The 20,307-nt window shown below is 40.8% G+C and overlaps 3 protein-coding genes across 3 annotated transcripts; 1 reads left to right on the forward strand and 2 right to left on the reverse strand.

The window, feature by feature from the left end:
* Positions 1-559: 559 nt before the first annotated feature.
* Positions 560-5,249, reverse strand: cdc20 (cell division cycle 20 homolog). Its single transcript, XM_084007248.1, has 10 exons — positions 5,146-5,249; positions 4,630-4,847; positions 3,746-3,888; positions 3,559-3,655; positions 3,342-3,467; positions 2,981-3,177; positions 2,167-2,261; positions 1,845-2,073; positions 1,108-1,351; positions 560-1,023 (listed from the first exon to the last, which is right to left on the reverse strand). The coding sequence occupies exons 2-10, from the start codon at positions 4,817-4,819 to the stop codon at positions 848-850; spliced, it is 1,497 nt and encodes a 498-aa protein (XP_083863374.1). The 5' UTR covers positions 4,820-4,847; positions 5,146-5,249; the 3' UTR covers positions 560-847.
* An 830-nt stretch (positions 5,250-6,079) lies between these two features.
* Positions 6,080-9,457, reverse strand: LOC311012700 (uncharacterized protein). The gene is made up of 6 exons (XM_084008314.1): positions 9,188-9,457; positions 8,384-8,560; positions 8,049-8,306; positions 7,387-7,485; positions 7,098-7,115; positions 6,080-6,746 (listed from the first exon to the last, which is right to left on the reverse strand). Exons 1-6 carry the CDS (start codon positions 9,252-9,254, stop codon positions 6,625-6,627), a joined length of 741 nt encoding a protein of 246 aa, XP_083864440.1. The 5' UTR covers positions 9,255-9,457; the 3' UTR covers positions 6,080-6,624.
* A 4,974-nt stretch (positions 9,458-14,431) lies between these two features.
* Positions 14,432-20,047, forward strand: ppp1r7 (protein phosphatase 1, regulatory (inhibitor) subunit 7). The gene is made up of 10 exons (XM_084007456.1): positions 14,432-14,486; positions 15,640-15,735; positions 15,891-15,946; positions 16,259-16,324; positions 16,509-16,639; positions 16,846-17,008; positions 17,169-17,285; positions 17,394-17,498; positions 17,638-17,724; positions 18,591-20,047. Exons 1-10 carry the CDS (start codon positions 14,447-14,449, stop codon positions 18,765-18,767), a joined length of 1,038 nt encoding a protein of 345 aa, XP_083863582.1. The 5' UTR covers positions 14,432-14,446; the 3' UTR covers positions 18,768-20,047.
* Positions 20,048-20,307: the final 260 nt, after the last annotated feature.

The raw sequence follows: 20,307 nt of genomic DNA on the forward strand, positions 1-20,307 counted from the left end.
TATTTAGAATATCCGTCATTTTTAGGACAATTAAACACCATTTAGCAGAATTTCATGTTGGGAATATACAGAAAATATATACATCTCCGATTACAAATGTTCAGTGATGTCCTGCCTTTGGTTCAGAGCAGTTCCGTAACATGGAGGTAGTATGAACTTTGACCTCTTGCTCATGTAGCTGCTGCAGGAGGATTGTGGGTCACACTGGCTTTCATACTTGTGAATGTGTGATGCAGCGAGACATGCTGGTATTTAGGGCGTGTGCATTGACAGACTATGCATCGGGGACATACAGGCGTCACCTGACGCAGGCGTAGTAGAGCCTCAACCCCAGCGGGATACAGGTAGGAGGTTTCAGGTGGTTTCTAGGTTCAGATGGATATACAGGTGACGTTTTAATTGCAGCTTCCGAGACACACTGACATTGACAGTTGCTTTACATTAATGTAAAATGGCCATCTCTGCATGTGTCATCGGAATTTATGTTCTTAAATAAGCCCAACTGTTTAACAGGCAGTAAGCATATTAATGCCAATTAACAGACGGAAGCATATTCGGTAGTCAAACCATTTATTTATAACCCAGTCGGCTCTATACAATGCATCCTATTTATAAAATAAAAAGCAAAGTGAAGGTCATAAATACACTTGCTGCTTAAAAAAACCCTGACTCAACACATGTGCGTCGCCACAGCAGCAGACGTATAAACGATTGTGATATCCGTTACAGCGCCAACAGCAGCAGTAAGTTGCCAGTTACAGCTAAAACACTGGGTAGATATCTTTATTGTTGATTAAATAAAACACATGAACCAAAAACTATCAAAAAATAATCATGACAAAGCAAATCATCTGATGGACTGATGAATGACGCCGCTGGTTGGTTTGCTGAGCCTCTCTTTGGCCTTCTTCACGGGGTCCAGCTCGAAGCTCTTCCACAGACGGATCGTCTCGTCGCCGGCGACCGTGGCGACGGTGGTGCAGTCCGGGCTCAGGATCAGACTGAGGACCCGGTCCTCGTGGCCTGGAGGAAAAAACACACGTCAAACAGGTGTGGACCGGCAGCATGACGTACAGCCGGCTCCCCTGAAATACGCCCACAACGTACCGTTGAGCTCGGCGACCCTGGTGAGCGCCGGGTACTTCCAGATCACCACGTTGTTGTGGGAGTAGCCGTGGGCCGAGACCAGCTCCTTGTAGTTCGGTGCAAACACCAGCGACGACACCTGGGACTGGGTGTCCAGGGAGCTGATGCAGGAGCCGCTGTTTACGTTCCAGATGCGGATGTGACGGTCACTGGTGCCGCCGCCGGACGCCAGGATGTTGGGCTGCCACGAACACCAGGCCAAAGCCTAGAAGGGCAACACACCGTTCAGCAACTTCAAGCTTCACACAACCACGGAGAAACATCGGACGAATATTTACACTTTAAAAGACAATATTTATAGTCGTATCTAAGTCGCTTGGTTCCGCTAACACCGGCTGTTTGACGTTGCTATGACAACAAGTGAAAGCTACCGCTAGCATCTTAGCCCAACCGTCCCGATCAATAAACACCCATAAGATGACAATTTGTCCTCATAAATAAAAAAACAATAAGCATCAACATCATCACCCTAAGGACCTTAACGAGGCGTTGACACACGTTGATTCATTGGAAAAATAAATGTACATTCATGGAAAGATGCCAGTTGTTAGCACTGTAATATACCTGCAAATTTGCCTCTTTATAAACTTGCAAATGTTCCACTTTTTTGTGAATATCGAGTAGCTTTGGATAAAAAGCATCTGCTCAATGCCCTTAATGTAAATGTATCCTGTGTAGTGATGCATGAGGCTACACACCTTGACGGCACCTTGGTGTTCGCTCCAGCAGCGGACCGACTGGCTGGCGGCGCCCTCCTGCACGCGGGGCCACACGTACACCATGTTGTCGTTGCCGCCGCTGGCCAGGTAGCGGCCGTCGGGGGACCACTGCAGCCCGCACACCTCCTGCATGTGACCGGTGAGCGTGGCGAGGTGGTGCTCCGCCACCCTCACGTCGTGATGGTGGATGTGTCCCGATCTTGAGCCACTAGGGAGGAGAGGAAACGTACGTTTAAGTCCCAACGCCACACTGCTGGTTTTTTTAAGAGTGTCCATCTGTTGACTCAGAAAAGGAGTGTACCTGGAGAGGACGTGCTCGTTCCAGCTCAGGCTGCCTACTCTCGACGTATGGCTGGCCATGGTGCGCAGGCGCTTCTGGGCGAAAACGTCCCATAACTAAGAATAAAAAAACGTGCCATTAAAAAAAACAGATGAGGGGAATAAATAAGCAAGACAGATACATATTACAACAACTATTATTGGCAGGTAGCAAGAAGGCAATAACCAGGAAATGGCTGAGCAAGGAGTGTCTGACAATTTCCCACTGGATAGGAATAGTTGAAGAAATTCACAACATGGAAAGGTTAACATTTTCCCTGAGATACAATACTGAAAAAGGAGACCGATATTGGAAGAAATGATTGAGAGGTAATCCTACCACTGGATGTATATTTTCTGTGTGGGAAATTTGTATTTTGTACTGTATTTTTCTGCACCGGGACATTGGAATTTTTGCTTCGGCTCATGAGCTTCTCCCTCTCTGTATAAATATGTTTCTTTCATTTCCATTTATTATGCTTTTTTCACCCCTCTTTATTTATTTTTTAACCAGTGACCTTGTGGACTGCATAGAGGAAGGTATTTTGTGTCACTGTGGACTTAAATGGAGCACTGTGGGTGCCTTAAAGCCCCTGGACCCGATCCATCAGTCCGAGTCATGGCGGCCCTTTGTTTTGAACAAACCCTGCCATTGTGTTTTGCTGTAGATGACCCTGTCTGATGTACTCGTTCTGTGTGTATATTTATACGTTTTCTTCAATTCTCAGTTCGTTCATTGCCATGAGTCCTCTTCAACTAAAAAAAAAGGTGGTATTTTCATCAGCACACACACTCACCTGGATTTTGCAGTCACTGGTGCCGACGGCCAGGTAGGTCCCCTCTTTGGTCCAGGACAGGGAGCAGATGAAGTCCTCCTCGCGCTCCAACTTCATGAGGAGCGTGACGTCTCCTTGCGAGGCGTCCAGCAGGTAAACGCTGTTGTGAAGCGCCACAGCGAGGACGTTGCGACTGCTCCACGCAAGCAGATTCAAATCTGCATAAAGAGCAAATACTTGAACCTGCACTTTTATGTTCCGTGTGTCAAGACTAAAATAATGATCGATATCCACCCTCAGTGGATTGCACCAAGATGTGAATGGTTTGTCAAATAATCAGTAACTCCGTTAGTCATTAAAAAAAAAAAAAGAGAAAACGTACAGAAATCATTTCGGAGCTCGGGAGCATCCAGGATTCTGTCGGGAGTAGAGGATATGTATCTTGACTTTTTGACAGAGGAAGGCGTTGCACCCTGACTGTAGAGGACTTTCAAGTTGTTCTGATAGCCTGTAAATTAGAACAAAATGGTTGTTAATTAAAAGAAACCCTCACTGTACGGTCTATTCATGCTAAATTCCCTTGCCACATTAACCCTTACCTTCTGGAGCATTCAGCGGTTTCCCTCCAAGGTGCAGGATCTTTGCATCCTCGAGGTTGTAGCCATTTAGTGACATGGACCAGGCTTTCTGGCTTTCCTTTAAAATACACAAATAGCCTTAAATCAATAAAAATCCTAAAGTCTCTAAAAACGGATTATAAAAAGGAGATTGATCAAAATGCCTTACCGAAGTTCCTGTTGGATTGTTTGTGTCCACCGGTTCATTCTCCTTTGAGAGCAGGAAACTTGCCACATCCATTTGTTTGCTGTTTCTGACGGGGATGTAGCGGTCGCCTCCCATCTTAGAGGGCGTCTGCTTTTTATTTTTGCCTACGGAGGATACAAAAAATTTTATTAAAAAATGGTTCATGTTGCCCTTGGGTCAAAATGACCCACCACCGTGTTTAACAGCAGAGAAAAATACCCTAAATTATATTTGTTCAACTTGAAATTTTATGACTTTTCCTAGATTGACCCCAACATTAGAAAAAGTGAAATTTTGCCGTTATTCATATGTGCACTGTTTTTATGCTGCCCCCTTTTTTAAACACAATAAATCTATTTTGTTATACTAGATGTTACATTGTTGGCATTCTGTGGACAGCAAAAGAAGAATTTCAGTGTAGAAAACATGTTTCTTTACTGTGGATATGACAATAAACCCTTTGAATCTTGAATTTCCATGTAAGCTGAACAAAAACAAAACAAAAAAGTACCAATATTGTCTTTGGGGGACATTGAAAAATGCATTAAAAAATACTTTTTGCACATTTGTGCTATTTTCTTAGGTTATAGAAATACTTTAAAAAGATATTGTTGACCATCTATACATTAAAAAAAATACAATTGACTGTCATAGAAACGAGTGGGGTCTGTTTTCAGTCCCTCAAATATGGAGATCTTCTTTTCACCGTTATATCATACATATCACATAGAACAGACATTTCAAGCACTTTCAAGCACCCGTACCAACCTGTATACAGAATAAGAGGACATCACGAGGGTCAACATGCAAAGATACACTGACGTTAATAAGTGTGGTGATATAACGACACTAATTAAACACGGTACCTGGTGTTTTGCTCGGCGTCTTGGACGAACTGAGCGACGCGTTGGCCGACTTCCCGGGCGACAACCCGCCGCCGGCCGACGCGTTGGACGAGCTGGCCTTCCGTTGCCATCTCGCCATGGGAGCGTTGGTGATGGGCATGTCCAGCTTCAGGATGCTGTGGATGTCGTTCTCAAAGCCGAACTGCGCCATTGTTATCCCGGTTTACACACACACACACCTGGAAACATCGGCTAATATTAACGTATGAGCGAGTTTCGGATATGCTAGGTAGCTAGTTAGCTAGCAAATGTGACGTATACGTTGTTAAGTCAACGTTGGCAGTTATCTGATGTTAGCAGGTGGTGGCAGAAATAAAAATAATTTAAAAAACAATCGTAACACTTCGGCTAAAGGCGCAGAAGCTAGCCCCGAAGCTGAAGTAAACACGTTAGCATTGACTTCCGGTGCGTTAACCGCTTTTTAAAAGTTTAACTATCGTCACTTATACAACTTCAAAATAACCAACATGGTCTCACCCTCTTCGAGAAAACAACGTGGAACACACTAGAACTGCGCTGGTCCGTCCGTCTCCCTCTTTCTTTCTTTCTCGCTCTCTCTCTCTCTCTTCCGTCGCTTTCTAAAATTTTTGAATTTTCGTGACGATGACGCCACACGGTTTAAATCCCCGAAAGCGCTCCCGCGATTGGTTCGTTCAAGGAGCGGGGACGTTATCGCGAGGCGTTGCTGCAGTAACGTTTACGAATGCGATCATCTGATTGGATGAGGAAACTTCCTGACAGACGACGACGGTCCTTCTCTCCCTCCCGCTCCGCAGAAAACGGTATCGCCATCTAGTGGCCAAAAGAGGGAATGAATGTTAAACGATTAAACTGAGAAGAAAAAATAGCTTGAATTCGTAACTTGAATCAAATGAAGGAGACAATCTGCAGAAGGTAAATCTATTTTTTGGTTATAGTAGAAGACTATTTGATATATTTAAATGCATATCTGCACAAATTAGGCCAATTCATAAGAGTCACCCTTAAAGATTATCTGTCAAATCTGTTTGTGGAGTTAAATGATTAAATTAAGAAAAGCAGACCATCTCACAAATGACTTTTGTCTATTTCTAGACTTAGAACAATAATTATGGAAAGTAGCACCAAATATTTAAACTGCTAAACCATCATGAAACCATCACAGTCGAGGAATATAGTACTTAGTCAAGTGTTTATGTTGCATGTACATGTTTCATAGTGTAATAGGCAGATATATCTTTGTTTATACAACAGGTCATGTGGCCGTAATGAAGATAAAAGAAACGTGTCATCATTGAACAGCAGCTACACCACATTTTAAGTATGTTATGAAGTACAGTATATCAGTAAGGGTGTCCAAGGTGTACCATGTCTTCATCCACGCTGACGCTGGGATCATCTCCAGAGTAAAAAAGAAAAGAAAGACAATACAAACGTTTCATAAAAGTATCTTTAATTGGACATTTACACATTTTTAAATGAACAAACAATAGGGGAAACACAATACAGACAGGCACAACAAGTATCACGAAGGAAAATGAAAACCATAAAGGTGGTACCTCAAAACTAAACAACAAAGAACAGTCAAGACTCTTTGGATAAGTGGACCCACTCAGCGTTTGGCAGATTCAGTGTGATTTGTTTGTCAACAGGACTTTATTTACAGACTGGAAGACAATTTGTGACATTCTCCGTCTTCACCTTAATTACACGAAATAGAACATTTTAATTTTATGTACATTTCCACATAAGTTGTTTACTTGAAAAGCTTCGTCCAGAAGTGACTTAACCTCTGGCCTTGGTCATTAATTGTACAAAAAGAAGCTTGTTCCTAGCTGCAGTGAACATTGACATTTCTTGGTGTGTATATATAAAACAAATCTATAAAAAATTGTATGCAATATGTGATGGATGCATTAAAGTGCATAAAACATTCGGGTACATTCGTGGAGCGACAGTAGAGGAAGAGTTTAGGGGTCAAACGTGACCCGGTTCATCAGCTGGAGCTTCGAACTGCAGCGTACGGTAACCGCTGTCTTTCATGTCGGGAGCCGTCTCCGCCATGTCTACGGGGTAATGTATAATTGAGCCAACAACACCTGCAAAGAAGTCAAAGAGCACAGATTTAAATGGACATTCATGCTGACATAATGAGCTGCGTATTTTCACTCTGAGATTATCATCATAAAATGTCAGACACCATCATCCCTGCGTCGCCCTTTGACCCAAGAAATTGCCGTCATATTCAGTCATAATTAAAACAAAAAAAGGGACATACTGAAAGAAGTATCACGAGCCAATCAGGATGGATAAAAAATAAAAAAATTATAACAACGTTTCCATCCGAAGTATATGTGTTTTAGAGTTCATTTAATATTTAACAAGATCCATCTTCTACCAGGATGGTGAACTAAGAAGTCCAGAACACATAAGGATTGTTGTCGTCTTACCTCCTGGGTGCCTCAAACCTAGAAAGAGAATGTGAAAAAGACAAAGCACATGATTATGCTTCGTATGTCCCACTGAGCACGAGACTCCACAGCAACAGCATGTGATCAGACCTTTCAGAATATAAGTTATACTGCATTTTTATTGGAGGCTGAGTTAGGTATTGGATTAAAGTGATGTAAAACAGCTGACTGCTGACTGCATCGTGAAGGCTGCTCTCTGAGTATGCAGCTGTGCTTACACGCTGTGCAACTTGTTTTATTATTATTATCCCAACTCTTATTTACTCACCCTGGGTTTTGAAGAGGAGGAGGCTGGTGATGACGAGTCCTATGAATGCCAGGGTTGCCAAGATTGGGATCAAAAACTGAGACAAACGAACTCCTGGAACTGGAAGAACAAACACAATGTGGAGGTGGACTGTTGCATTAACGTGTAACACTTAAAACAGAAATGGCTTCATAGAGAGATATAAGAACACATTTCCTCTCACTTTTTACTTTTACTTATTGATTTCTGGGATTAGAAAAATGTCTCCTTATTTTTGTTCTTCTCTCTATGGAAACTTTGTGTCATATGTCCTAATGACCTAAATATGTCCTGCAGTGGTATCAGCTGCCTCCACCACTAGACACACACACACACACACACACACACACACACACACACACACACACACACACACACACACACACACACACACACACACACACACACACACACACACACACACACACACACACACACACACTGCAGTGAAAATAACAATGAATGAATAATGTAGGTCCTGCCATATAATATTAATAATAATAACATTCCTAAAATTAAAAATGCCATTAGGAGGGGATTACGGTGACTTATTCTTACCGATATGATTCTGGCTATTTTATTTAGGTTTAGGTTTGAAAGCTTTTTTTTTGTGAAATGCCAGAAAAAAAAAAAGAAAAACCTACGTGACTGCTCCACGGACAGCATCAGTTCTTTTATCAGCTTGACGCATCCTCCCTGAAGGTGGGTCCTCTCCACCTTCGTGCGGCGCTCTTCCTGGTCCCACAGCACTTTGAGGTCCCGTGCTTCGGGCCCGTGGGCGGTCCACGTGTCGGTGTGGTCCAGAGTCAGATAGACCTTCCCATCGTAGAGCACGCGCTCGCTCCAGTGTATCTCAGAGCCCTCGAGTATGCATTCACGGGAATGCAGGACGGTGTGGTTTCCTGGAGAGGAAGACGAGCAGGACGTTAATGAACATAGCGTCATAAAGTCGTTAGTGGTGCAGGAGGATTTTTCTTACTCAGGACTGAAGTCCGGTTGATGAGAGTTGGAAGGGGAGCATCAGCTGACATGGTTTGAATAATGCTGTCCACTTCCTGGCTTTTGCCCATAAGAGAGACCCCATTGAGAAGGACCTGCTCCACGACCTGGTGAGCTCCGGCCAGCCCCCACTGCTGGACCTGCACTATGATGGTGTCTAATAATAACAGGAAATACACACATTAACAGTGAACAATACTAATGTGACAGAAAGCTTTAAAGTCTAATGTCAGGTTACTCATTTTAAAAAGCAGATATGAATCATTTTCTAGATTTTCCCCAGACGTGTTGTATCTTTACTTATATAAACATATATAAATTACAACAAGTAAAAGCAATTTTGCTTTGGATGAATGGTTCTTTATATGAATTCACTGCATTTGTGGTGGAATAAAAAAAGGAACTGAAACCGGAACACCAGTTGTTAAAACCAGGCACACCTGTGTAATCTAATGCAAAGTGTCCTGCAAGAAACATTTTTGTTGTTGACGGATTTAACTGTGACTATGTTCCCCTAAAAAGGTAATATAGTCCAATAAAAGACAACCAACTATGGCGTTATAAATCCATAGGGTGGAACTTTTGTCAACACAGAGACGGGTTTATTGCGGAGCTGCTCTATTGACACTAAAAATCAGCTGTGCAACGATCTGTGAACATCCGAGTATCAACTACAGGCGTGCAAACGCTGACTAGCGCACAGAAATCACTTTGAGATTCGTGTTGTTTTCCGGTGCTAAACTCTTTAAAGTAGACGGGGAAGCAGCTGTAGAGAGACTCTTACCTACTGGGACAGGAACCCCCAGTGACAGGTCGCACAGCATGAGCACCAGAACGCCGAGGGAACGCATCTCTGCAGGAAACTGTTGCTTGAAGCGTCGAAGCCGTGAAGGAAACACCGATCTCAGTTATAAATAGGAAGGCTTGGTTTCTTTAAGCCGTGGACGCGTGACAGGCGCGCGGCTGATACATCCTCGACGACAGACCTTCACGAATACTTGTAACGCTCGCGGACACCAGCACGAGCTCTCCTCCACTCCAGCCCCCTTCCTCCTCCTCCCTCCTCCTCCTCCTCCTCCTCCTCCCTCCTCCCCCTTTGTTTCTTTTACTTTCATATTTAAATGCACATTCGTCTCGCCTCTGATTGGTTTATACAGATGGCACGTGACTTGGGATGGACGATACCAGACGTTTTTTCTTACAGATATTTTCTTGAATAATGAATAATAATTCTTGATAATGAATATTTTTTTCAGGGGGAAGGAGTTAATACGTTTTACACGTCTTCCTACTCCTTTTTGGACAATTTAATTTCAGCATTATTATTATTCGTGTAGTTGAATGTGTGTATCATGACTTCTGTGACTTGTGAATGTCTTTTATTTATGACTATGCTTTTCTTTTCTTTTCTTTTAATTTATTTTACATGTTCAAAATAGGGCTGCACGGTGGTGTAGTGGGTAGCACTCTCGCCTCACAGCAAGAGGGTCCTGGGTTCGATTCCCTGTGTGGAGTTTGCATGTTCTCCCCGTGTAAGCGTGGGTTCTCTCTGGGTTCTCTGGCTTCCTCCCACAGTCCAAAGACATGCAAGATGGGGATAGGTTAATTGATGACTCTAAATTGCCCGTAGGTGTGAATGTGAGGGTGAATGGTTGTCTGTCTCTACATGTCGGCCCTGCGATGGACTGGCATCCTGTCCAGGGTGTACCCTGCCTTCGCCCAATGATAGCTGGGATCAGCTATCATTGCTCCCCCCCGCGACCCTGAATACAGGATAAGTGGTAGAAAATGGATGGATGTTCGAAATAAATAAACTAAACTAAAAATGTAACTAAAATTTGAACGTTACAACATGTAAAACCTGTAAGTCATTACAGATACAATTGTCCATTAAACTACACACATCAACCAAACACACATTATCTCCACTTAGCTGACAGTTGCTGTTCATGAGTATACGGCTGTTGAAAAACATATTTACTGAGCTCCACGACGACACAATAACCACAATATCTGAACATGGAGGAACCTGTTCTGGTGAATACATAATGAACAGAGGAAACTTCCTACTCACGGAAGAGGAAGAGGAGGAAGATGTTGAGTAAAGTTCCTGGTGGTGTAAGAAAGTTGCATACATAAGTAAAAATACTGTAACAATTTCCACTGAAATGTAATTGCAATACTAAACAAAATTGTAATAAATACCATTCAAGTAAAGATTCAGGGTCAACTAAGACAACTGGGGAAAATGGATAACTATTCATTTATGTATTACTGTATTAACCTTTAGTGTCTGTGTCTTGTGAGTATGAGTATCCACACCCTAGATCCAGTATAACGAGATTGTGCTCCAGAAAAGTAAGCTAAACAAACAAACAAGACACCTGAAGTCAGGGGTGACCATCCAAGGCAACTCTGGCAGTGCAATGAGTAGTCTTTCACCATGGCAACAGATGAGGACAACATCTCTTTACAATATATACATGAAAATTAAAGGTGTTACTAAACGGTAATGTTAGCTCTCACTCTTCATCATCTGGTAATAATGAAAGGTAAGTATTCTAGAGTAACAGTTTTAATGTACTTGTACTTGATTATTTCCATTTAGTAAGTAAAACATTTTATGTTTTTCCTTACTAAATATTAAATTAGCTCCATCATATCATCAACTAAAGTAACAAATGCTTACATGTTAATGCTCAGGGATAATAATCCAATAATATATAATAAATTAACACCAACAGGACCCATTCTTCTACACAATGAGTATGTTTTCTTTTGTACATTTTCATCATCAATTTTTTATTTTTTATTTTAATACGCATACCACCACTGACAACTACACCATCACACACACACAAAATAAATCATAGAAGAAAGAAAGAAAGAAAGAAAGAAAGGAAACACATGAAAGTGGAGCTGGATTTTGAGGAAGTTCACTGCAGACTTAAAGTACGTTTTTTTGTTTTGGTCCGAGAGCGAGAGGCATACTTGGCATTTTTGTGTTATTTTGGTGAAGGGCTTAGTTCTCCTCTCTCTCTCTACCTCTCTCTCCCTCTCTCTCCCTCTCTCTCCAGCCTGCATGTAGCAGGAAGTGGTGTTTCTAAATCTTGTCTCTCCGGGTGGTCAGGTTTGTCTGCGTGCACCGGCCAGGCTGGTCTCTCAGTCTGCATGTCTTCGGGTTGCTCACAAAAACTCCTCCAGGAGACGATAAACTCAGGGGGTTAGTTGAAGTAAATCTGACAGTCGGCAAGTTCAAGTTTTACGGTGCAAGCTGCCATCGTGACTGAACAAGTGTTTAAGAGATCTGTGCTTCTGGAAGCCGTCAACCCAGAGCTAACAAACTCAGAGTTTCTAGTAAACACACTGTGGAATAGGCCCCTTTAATCTGTATCAGGTCAGACCACATCGGACAGTATCAGTCTGCATGCCTGTATTAAATTCTTATCAGTTGTTAGTTATGTGACTTTACGTTATTTACACTCAATAGAAGAACTAAATGCATGTTTGAGGCCTATCACTCGTTTTATATATTCCAGACAGACAAAAGAAAAGAAAACAAGGCGAAGAAGAAAAAGTTAACAAGTGAATTTATCTGCTGCCTGCCTTGTCAATGATTCTGGGACATGCAGCTTCCAAAAAATACTCAGCGTGCTCTCAGAGTTAATCATGATCCTGCATGTTGCCAGTAACATTTAAACGTTATCCTGGCTGACACACTCTGTTTTTTCTAAAAATATGGTAGATGTTGTTTATCTCATCAGCGTCCCAGTTTAATGGGAGGTCAAGTGTGACTGCTACATTCTGATTATCAGTTATCTGATGCTCCACATGAAAAGTTCAGCAACGAATGACGTAGAGCACACGGATGATATGATATGTGGAGCTGGTATCTAGGTTATGTCTGTCTTGTGTGTGCGGGTGTCTTGTACATGTTGTGCTGTGTTATGTGTTGGAAGTTGTCACCAGACCTTTAAAAGTGTCTCAATCTTGCACTGGCGGATTCTTAAAATGAAAGGTATGAAAGACAGATGGGAAGTGATTGTATAAACAGTAGCAGAGACTCAGAGACTCAGAGGGAGAGAGGGGGGTTTAGGAGTCAGGCTGTTTTATGCTTAATGTAATCCAATATGTCTGGCTTCACAGTGATGAATGATAAAATCACTTATGTACCCACACACTTTCGTAGACCACGCATTCCTGTTCACTTAAAATAGTGTTTTATAATATTTTATAATCATAGGAAGTTGTGACATGTGCATATATATCTGCATTGGGTTGGAGGGGGTGGGGGAGTGGGGGTTACGGATTTGGGTTTTTTGCCTAGAATCCCTTATTGTTATTCTGGTTCTTGGTCTCAGTATTAATCACTCACAACCTTTTAAGCAGTAATACCATGTAAAAAAAAAAAAAAAATGTCACAGCAAGTTAAAGACATTAAAAATTTGACTTGAGAGAAATACACACAAACATCTTATCAGTGAAATAAAGAACAGGATATACTCATTATGCAGGGACAATTGCACATAGCACATATCCATATCTTTGCACTAGATCCATATCTTCATATTTGCAATATATCCATATCTTTGCTCTATATACACATCTTCATATTTACACTATATACACATCTTCATATTTACACTATATACACATCTTCATATTTACACTATATACACATCTTCATATTTGCACTATAAACACAACTTCATATTTGCACTGATCCATATCTTTGCACTCTATCCATATCTTCATTTTTGCACTCTATCCATATATTTGCTCTATATACACATCTTCATATTTACACTATATCCATATCTTTGCACTATATCCATATCTTCATATTTTCACTACATCCATGTCTTTGCACTCTATCCATATCTTCATATTTGCACTATATACACTGTGGCTCAGGTGGAAGAGCGGGTTGGCCAATATTCGGAGGGTCGGCAGTTCGATCCCCACCCTTGTCACTCATGATCGTTGTGTCCTTGGGCAAGACACCTCACCCAGCTTGCCCCGTGTGAAGGCACAGAATGGCAGCCACGCTTCAGTCAGTCTGCCGTCAGTCTGCCCCAGGGCAGTGAGTCAGTCTACCCCAGGGCAGCTGTGGCTACTATAGTTAGTTTACCACCACCGGTGTGAATGAATGGAACCTGGAACCCTGTCAGAGTGCTTTGGGTCTCTTGAAAAAAGCGGCATACAAATCCATCCTCATCATCTTCTTATTTGCACTATATATTTCTCAGGGCCTATACAAAAATAGCTGCTAAACGGCACGTACTGTGAATTCATTTTGTTTTTTTGTACATATTTTTATACGTTTATACCTTTAGTTTTTAGTATATCATTTTTATACTTACTATCGTATTTTCTATTTGAGGTCACTGTGTGAAGGGAAACTGCAAAAAAAAAAAAAAAAAAAAATGTCATTGCAGAAAACTATGTTTCTACTGTGTGTGTGTGTGGCAATAAAAATCTTGAATTGAGCTTTACACAATATTTGTTTGGCTTTTCTTTTGGCTGTTCACTTGTAGGGTGTTGCTTTTATGATGGTATGTGTATACGTGCATATTTTTATCTTGTGCGGGTTGTGCATTTTATTTATTTTATTTTATTACTTTTATCTTTCTATTGTTTACTTATTGTGATTCTATTGTGTTATCTATTTATTGTGTTTTATCTTGTTGTGCAGCACTTACTTTGTGTTTGTTACAATATTGCTATATAAATAAAGTGGATTGGATTGAATCAATAACGATCCATCATATAATATTAAATCTCATCGAATAAGTGCATTTAAATCTGAAATTTAGTGACGCGGTAGATTTCTGTTTGTATAATACTTGAGGGGGAATGGTAGGCCTACTTACACATATTAAAATGAATACACAGTACAACATGTGCTCAGCATGTGCTCAGCATGTGCTCAACATGTTTTCAGTAAGTGTGCGGCAACAGCGCCCTCTCGTGTCTGTCCGCGGTATGAGCGTCCACCGGATTGGCTGAGCGGGTTGTCAGGACTGTTTACACACAGGAAAACATGGCGTCCCGGTCCGTTGGAGAGCTCCAGGAGATGGAAGGTAAATGTGTGAAAGATTGGAAGCCGTGCCGCGACCGTAGCAGCCAGTGTGAACCGGCATTCATCCAGGCGAATGTATCTATTATTATATATGAAATTAGTTTCCCGCGTAACCCACCACACCTCCATCACTGGCTTGCCAGCTAACATGCTAACAACAATCACCGCTAGCTGACGCGTATTCAGTCCAACGTCCACCTTGCACCGTCCTTGCTAGTCAACATCTAAAATTTCAGTTTTAACATCTGCGTTGCCCCAGTCGAATCGCCCGACAGCGTATTTTATGTGTCATCGTAGCAGGTATTTAAGCTCGTAAAGCTGTTTTCGGGGCGGCTACTTAGCGACGTGAGCTAACACGGTTAGCGGTGTTTACGTGTGTGGACGTGAGTAAGCTAACCGGGCGTGATCGGGGGTAAAAAAAGCAAATGTGATATCACACACAGCAAGTTAGAAAACTGACACTATTTCATTCAGCAACATTGGCACAGAGCAGCAACGTTATCTATTCAAAAAAGTCCTGGGTTTGTGAGAGTCCGGCAGAGACCGGAAGCTCCACGGCACGACCCCCCCTCCTCCAGGTTCCCTACACCTTTTCCGAAATCAAATTCAAGCATTTCAAGGTGCTTTTCCAGCCCCTTCCAGCTGTGGTAAACTCCATATTTGTATCAATCCAATGGTCAGTATTCAGTCTACTTATTATGTCACTTGTTCATCACATTAAATGAGATGTTATTGTCCTCTAAACAACCAACATGATGTTTGGAGACAGCTTTTTACAGAAGGAGCACAAATGAAAGGAAAACTAATTCCACTAACAGATCCACAGAAATATAATCACCAACTATTTTCATCATCTGTTCATCATCAAAAGTCATTTTTCATGCAGAAATGTCAGAAAATGCTGTTTTCAGTCCCTCAAATATGGAGATCTTCTTTCCTCTGTTCTATCATATATGTCATCGCATAGAACACAAATTTCAAGACCTTTATTCTAAATCCAAGCACTTTTCAAACCTTGAAAACACCACACTAAAATTCAAGTGTTTTCAAAGATTTCCAGCACCTGTAACAACCCTGATTACATTATGTGCATTAGCTGAAATGTGTCTCTGGTGAAATTGAGCTTCCCTTCTCTGTTTGTCTGCTGACTGTAGTGGACCGAAGGGTCGAGTCCGAGGAGTCTGGTGACGATGAGACCAGGAGGAGGAGTATCAATGGCAATGTGGACCCCAATCAGCCCGCCACAACAAGTAAAAATCCCCACATCCTCCCAGCATGGCCACTTTGATGGGCAGTCAGCTGTGATGTTTATGAGTGGATGGTCATAAAAAAAATGGTCTTTTATGAATCCCCTGACTCAATGCAAATATATGACTTATCTGATATATTCTTCCTCTAATTAAAGGTAAAGAAGAGTCTCCTGTTGACATGGACACCATAACTCTGGACCCAGAGGAAGAGGTTAGAAGATATAGAATTACAGCTGCTGTAGCTACTGTCACAAAGTACATCTTGTCAGACTTTTTAAGTAAAATGTCCCCAGTCTATTGACATCAGTTGTCTTTTAGAGAGGTAACATTTTTGTGGTAGATTTTTATTTGTAGAGCTTGGGATTGGAGTCCTTTATTTGCATTTTAATGTTAAAAGAAACAAACCTGTTATGTTTCACCACTGCAACTGTGTCTGTGTCTTTCAGTGCACTTTAATTATCTCTCAAACTACTACTTACTTCATAGACAGTATGTCACCCTAAACTGTCTGTTTTCTTTCTAGGATGTTGATCTTGTTCATTGTCGTATTGGAAAGATTGAAGGATTGGAGGTGCTACAGAAAGCTAAAGTAAGTCAGCGACTGTCAGTGAGTGATGAAGTAATGGTGGCAGAGTGCTATGCAGAATCTTTATTCCTTAATTCCTTTGTTTACTAGAGAAACCAGACAGAATTGTAGTTGCAGTCATGTTGTACATGTTCTATTTTCTTTGTTAATCATATCTTTTTGTATTTTTATCCATCTCTTTGTACAGACACTCTCCTTACGACAGAATCTCATTAAAAAGATAGAAAACCTTGACAGTTTGAGATTGCTGCGGGAACTAGATCTCTATGACAATCAGATCCGCAAACTGGAGAACCTGAACAACCTCACAGAGATAGAGTAAGTCTGAAGGAAACAAATGGATTTTCTATAATTACATCAAGATTACTTTGAGAGAAAGCAAGTGAAGTTATTTATGGCGAGTCCAACTTGCCATGTAGAAAAATCACTGAATTGTATTTTTAATATAGCTGACATGGAACAAAGAATCCACAGCTCAAATACGATTCATTCTAATGGCCGGGCGTTTTTTGACCTATCCACAGGCAGCTCGACATGTCCTTCAATATGCTGAGGAAGGTGGAGGGTCTGGAGCAAATGACTCAGCTGAAGAAACTTTTTCTGCTTCACAACAAAATTGGCAGCATTACCAACCTGGAACACCTCACAGGCCTGGACATGCTGGAGCTGGGCTCCAATCGCATCCGGGTATGATATTAACGAGTCTCTCTGCCTGAGAGTAATGTTCAAACTTAAATATTACACATTCAAATACATGCTTTTTCAAATTATACATTATAGGATATCAGTACGATGATTATTAAACCACGTGTTTATCTGTGTCTGTTTGATTCTGTTGTGTTCACAGGTCATAGAGAACCTGGATACACTTTCATCTTTGCAAAGTTTGTTTCTTGGCACCAATAAAATCACTACACTTCAGAATCTGGAGGGTTTACACAACCTGACTGTTTTAAGCATTCAGGTAATTCACACATTTCCTTCAACACCTGTGTGAACTGTTACAGCAATATAATTAAAATGTGTGGATGGAAACATTAGGGAATCACTTTTTGTGCACTTTCATTTTCAGAGTAACCGGATTACTAAAATTGAGGGTCTGCAGAATCTTGTCAGCCTGAGAGAGCTCTATCTGAGTCACAATGGCATAGAGGTCATCGAGGGCTTGGAAAACAATGTGAGTTATAGAAATTCCACAGCCGATTTCTGAATGGACTGAATGCCAAACAGTCCATCGTGTAATTTGCTAACTGTGCGAACATGTGGAACAGAGTTTGTTCTGTGCCTGCCAACACTGTTTTGAATTTCCCTCACAGAAAAAGCTCACAACCCTGGATATTGCAGCCAATCGGGTAAAGAAAATTGAAAACATCAGCCATCTGACGGACCTGCAGGAGTTCTGGGTACGGATAGTTTGTTAAACAACAATGTAATGTGAATGATTTTTTTTTTTTTTACTATGTTTATTATTATGCGATCCTTTTTACAGAGCTCTACTGATATTTACAGACATTTTTACTTGACATAGCGGATGAAATAAATAAAAACTAGTAACGTAACACTTTCTCGGGAGCTTGCTCGCCTAAATGGAGTGCAGCTATTATTACATTATTCATCACTTACACCATTGCTTGTCCTGCTGTGACATGCAACTTAATCACTTATATTAAAGTGATAAATCAAATAGGTTAAAATGGATCATAATATAAATCTAATTTGAAATTTATTGATAAATCGCTGCAATCAATTGATAGATTTATGAAATTGGATTTTAAGAGAATGTAGTAGTTTGTGGTGAGTTGGAAGAACTTGTGTGTTTGAGAGTTTTCAAAGGAAAATATAAAAGCTGCATTCACAGAGTGATGTACGTAAGAAGGAAATCAAAATTGAGTTTGCATGTTCAACATCATCTGCAATTTCTGGGTGCAGCCATGGGGAGCTCTTACCCATTACCCATAATGCATCAGAAATGTCTGTGCCGTATGAACACAGGGACAAAACCGTTTAATGAAATTAAATCTTACTTTCAGTCCCTCTACAATAATGCAGTTGTAAAGCAGGTATAAGTACATTTTATGTGTATATTAATGTATAGTATTTATATATAGATACAACCTGTTCTTCGAAGACGTACTGTATATAATTACAACTATGTTGTACTATGTTATCATTCATTATATGTTTGTGTGAGAGCTAAAAGCAGGTGTTTGTGCTGACATAACTCACTCTGTGCTCTTATTGGCTACATTGTGCTTTAACTCCTCCCCAGATGAACGATAATCAGATAGATAACTGGTCGGATCTCGATGAGTTGAAGAACGCCAAGTCTCTGGAGACGGTCTACCTTGAAAGGAACCCGCTACAGAAGGATCCACAGTACCGGCGAAAGATCATGTTGGCACTGCCCACCGTACGCCAGATCGACGCCACCTTCATCCGCTTCTAAACTGCAGTGTAAAATTCACCTGCCGACTTCACAGTGTTCTCCCTCACCACCCCGCCTGCCCGCTCGCCCGCCCGACCAAAGCTGGCGTCACTGAATCACATCATCACTCCGTACACAACGTCACATTACCACCCTCACTCTCACTCTCACCCGTGGCTCACTCAACATACATGTATGCATGTGTGCACTCATCCACGCCAGGATCTACGCTATTGGGTGGAAGCTTATTTATTTATCAAGCTGGATATGAACTGTGAAAAGGATTTCAAGAAGAACCCGACTCCCATTTCCTCGTTTTTCCTCTGCGCTTATTTTATTGTTTTGCATGTGAGATAAAGAATGGAGACCTATATTAAAATAAGATATCATTGTCTTATTTATCACGTTGTTGAAGTTCAAGAGGAAAAGGTGGCGTTCTTATTGTTGGAAGGATTTGCTGCAAGTTTATTCTTTTTGGTTTGACAGGTTGAGACACAGCGAGTAAAAGAACATTTAAACGTTAAAGGGAAAGTACATAATAGAATATAATTTACATATTTTAATTCTTCAGGATGAACAAGTAACCACACCTCACAGATGCAGAAACATCTCAAATGAAGCCTAAAATGCCACAGTGATATAAAGCAAATTCAGTAAAGTAATACCTGCTTTTTTAAGTATAACAAACTGATTAATCATTTTAGTAAACTGGTATCATTATCATTGTCCAGCAGCCTTGTCTGTCTTGTCCTTGTCCAGATATTTACAGCCCATTTTATTATTAATAAGAGTGACCTCTGCATTAAAAAAATAGCTCATGAGAATGTAAAACTAATTTAATGTGTCCATAAAGGTAGTTTTGTTATCATTTTTTACTTTGAACACATCACAGATTACAGCATCTTGTTTTTTACTTTGACAAAATTGTTCATATATTTCATTTGAGTGATAATTTTGGTTTATTTAGCTTTGAATATATTTGAAATTGGCCAGTGGGATTGGAAGTATCACTACGTTTGGGACATATCATAATGTAGAAAGTCAGTGCCATCATCACCTTCCCTTTGTAACGTGAAATCCTTTTCTATTTTTTTTTCTTCGTTCTTGTTTATGGCAGGCAGCACAGCAGATTTATGTGACATACTGTAATTAAGATGACTTGACCTTGATTGTTCACTGAAGGAGCAATTATTCAAATTGCTAGTTGCTGATTATTGTAAGAACTGAGTCTTCAAGGGCTGGACTTGGTTGATGCTGTTTTCAAACTGAATGTATTATGCAAATAATAAAATTACACTACTTAAAGAGTAAGCTTATAGTATTAATTTGAGAGGTATAATGACATGACTGTAACAGACCGATTTTGAAATTGACCTTCCTATGCAACAATAGTGATTCAGAAATTACTAGATACTAGAAAATATACTAGAAAATGTGGTGTAAAAAGTTCAGAAACAGAGAAGACCGAAATCATTTTTGTTGCAGGAACTGCAACAGGGTACAGAGCATTGGAACAAACTGTGATGAGTCCGTTAATGCATGGTTTAATATAAATATTTCC

This window comes from Eutrigla gurnardus (assembly GCF_963514095.1).
Source record: "Eutrigla gurnardus genome assembly, chromosome: 4".
Taxonomy (NCBI): domain Eukaryota; kingdom Metazoa; phylum Chordata; class Actinopteri; order Perciformes; family Triglidae; genus Eutrigla; species Eutrigla gurnardus.

Bases quoted from the DNA above. Each gene is read 5' to 3' on its own strand.
- cdc20 (XM_084007248.1), bottom strand. From the start codon at position 4,819: ATGGCGCAGTTCGGCTTTGAGAACGACATCCACAGCATCCTGAAGCTG. The intron at 2,262-2,980 runs GTGAGTGTGTGT...TTTTATTCTTAG, and splicing joins CCAGTGACTGCAAAATCCAG to TTATGGGACGTTTTCGCCCA. The intron at 1,024-1,107 runs GTACGTTGTGGG...TTTTTCCTCCAG, and splicing joins CAGGGTCGCCGAGCTCAACG to GCCACGAGGACCGGGTCCTC.
- LOC311012700 (XM_084008314.1), bottom strand. From the start codon at position 9,254: ATGCGTTCCCTCGGCGTTCTGGTGCTCATGCTGTGCGACCTGTCACTG. The intron at 8,307-8,383 runs GTAAGAAAAATC...CTTCCTCTCCAG, and splicing joins CAACCGGACTTCAGTCCTGA to GAAACCACACCGTCCTGCAT. The intron at 7,486-8,048 runs GTAGGTTTTTCT...TTGTTCTTCCAG, and splicing joins GCTGTCCGTGGAGCAGTCAC to TTCCAGGAGTTCGTTTGTCT.
- ppp1r7 (XM_084007456.1), top strand. From the start codon at position 14,447: ATGGCGTCCCGGTCCGTTGGAGAGCTCCAGGAGATGGAAG. The intron at 15,736-15,890 runs GTAAAAATCCCC...CTCTAATTAAAG, and splicing joins CAATCAGCCCGCCACAACAA to GTAAAGAAGAGTCTCCTGTT. The intron at 17,725-18,590 runs GTACGGATAGTT...ACTCCTCCCCAG, and splicing joins CGGACCTGCAGGAGTTCTGG to ATGAACGATAATCAGATAGA.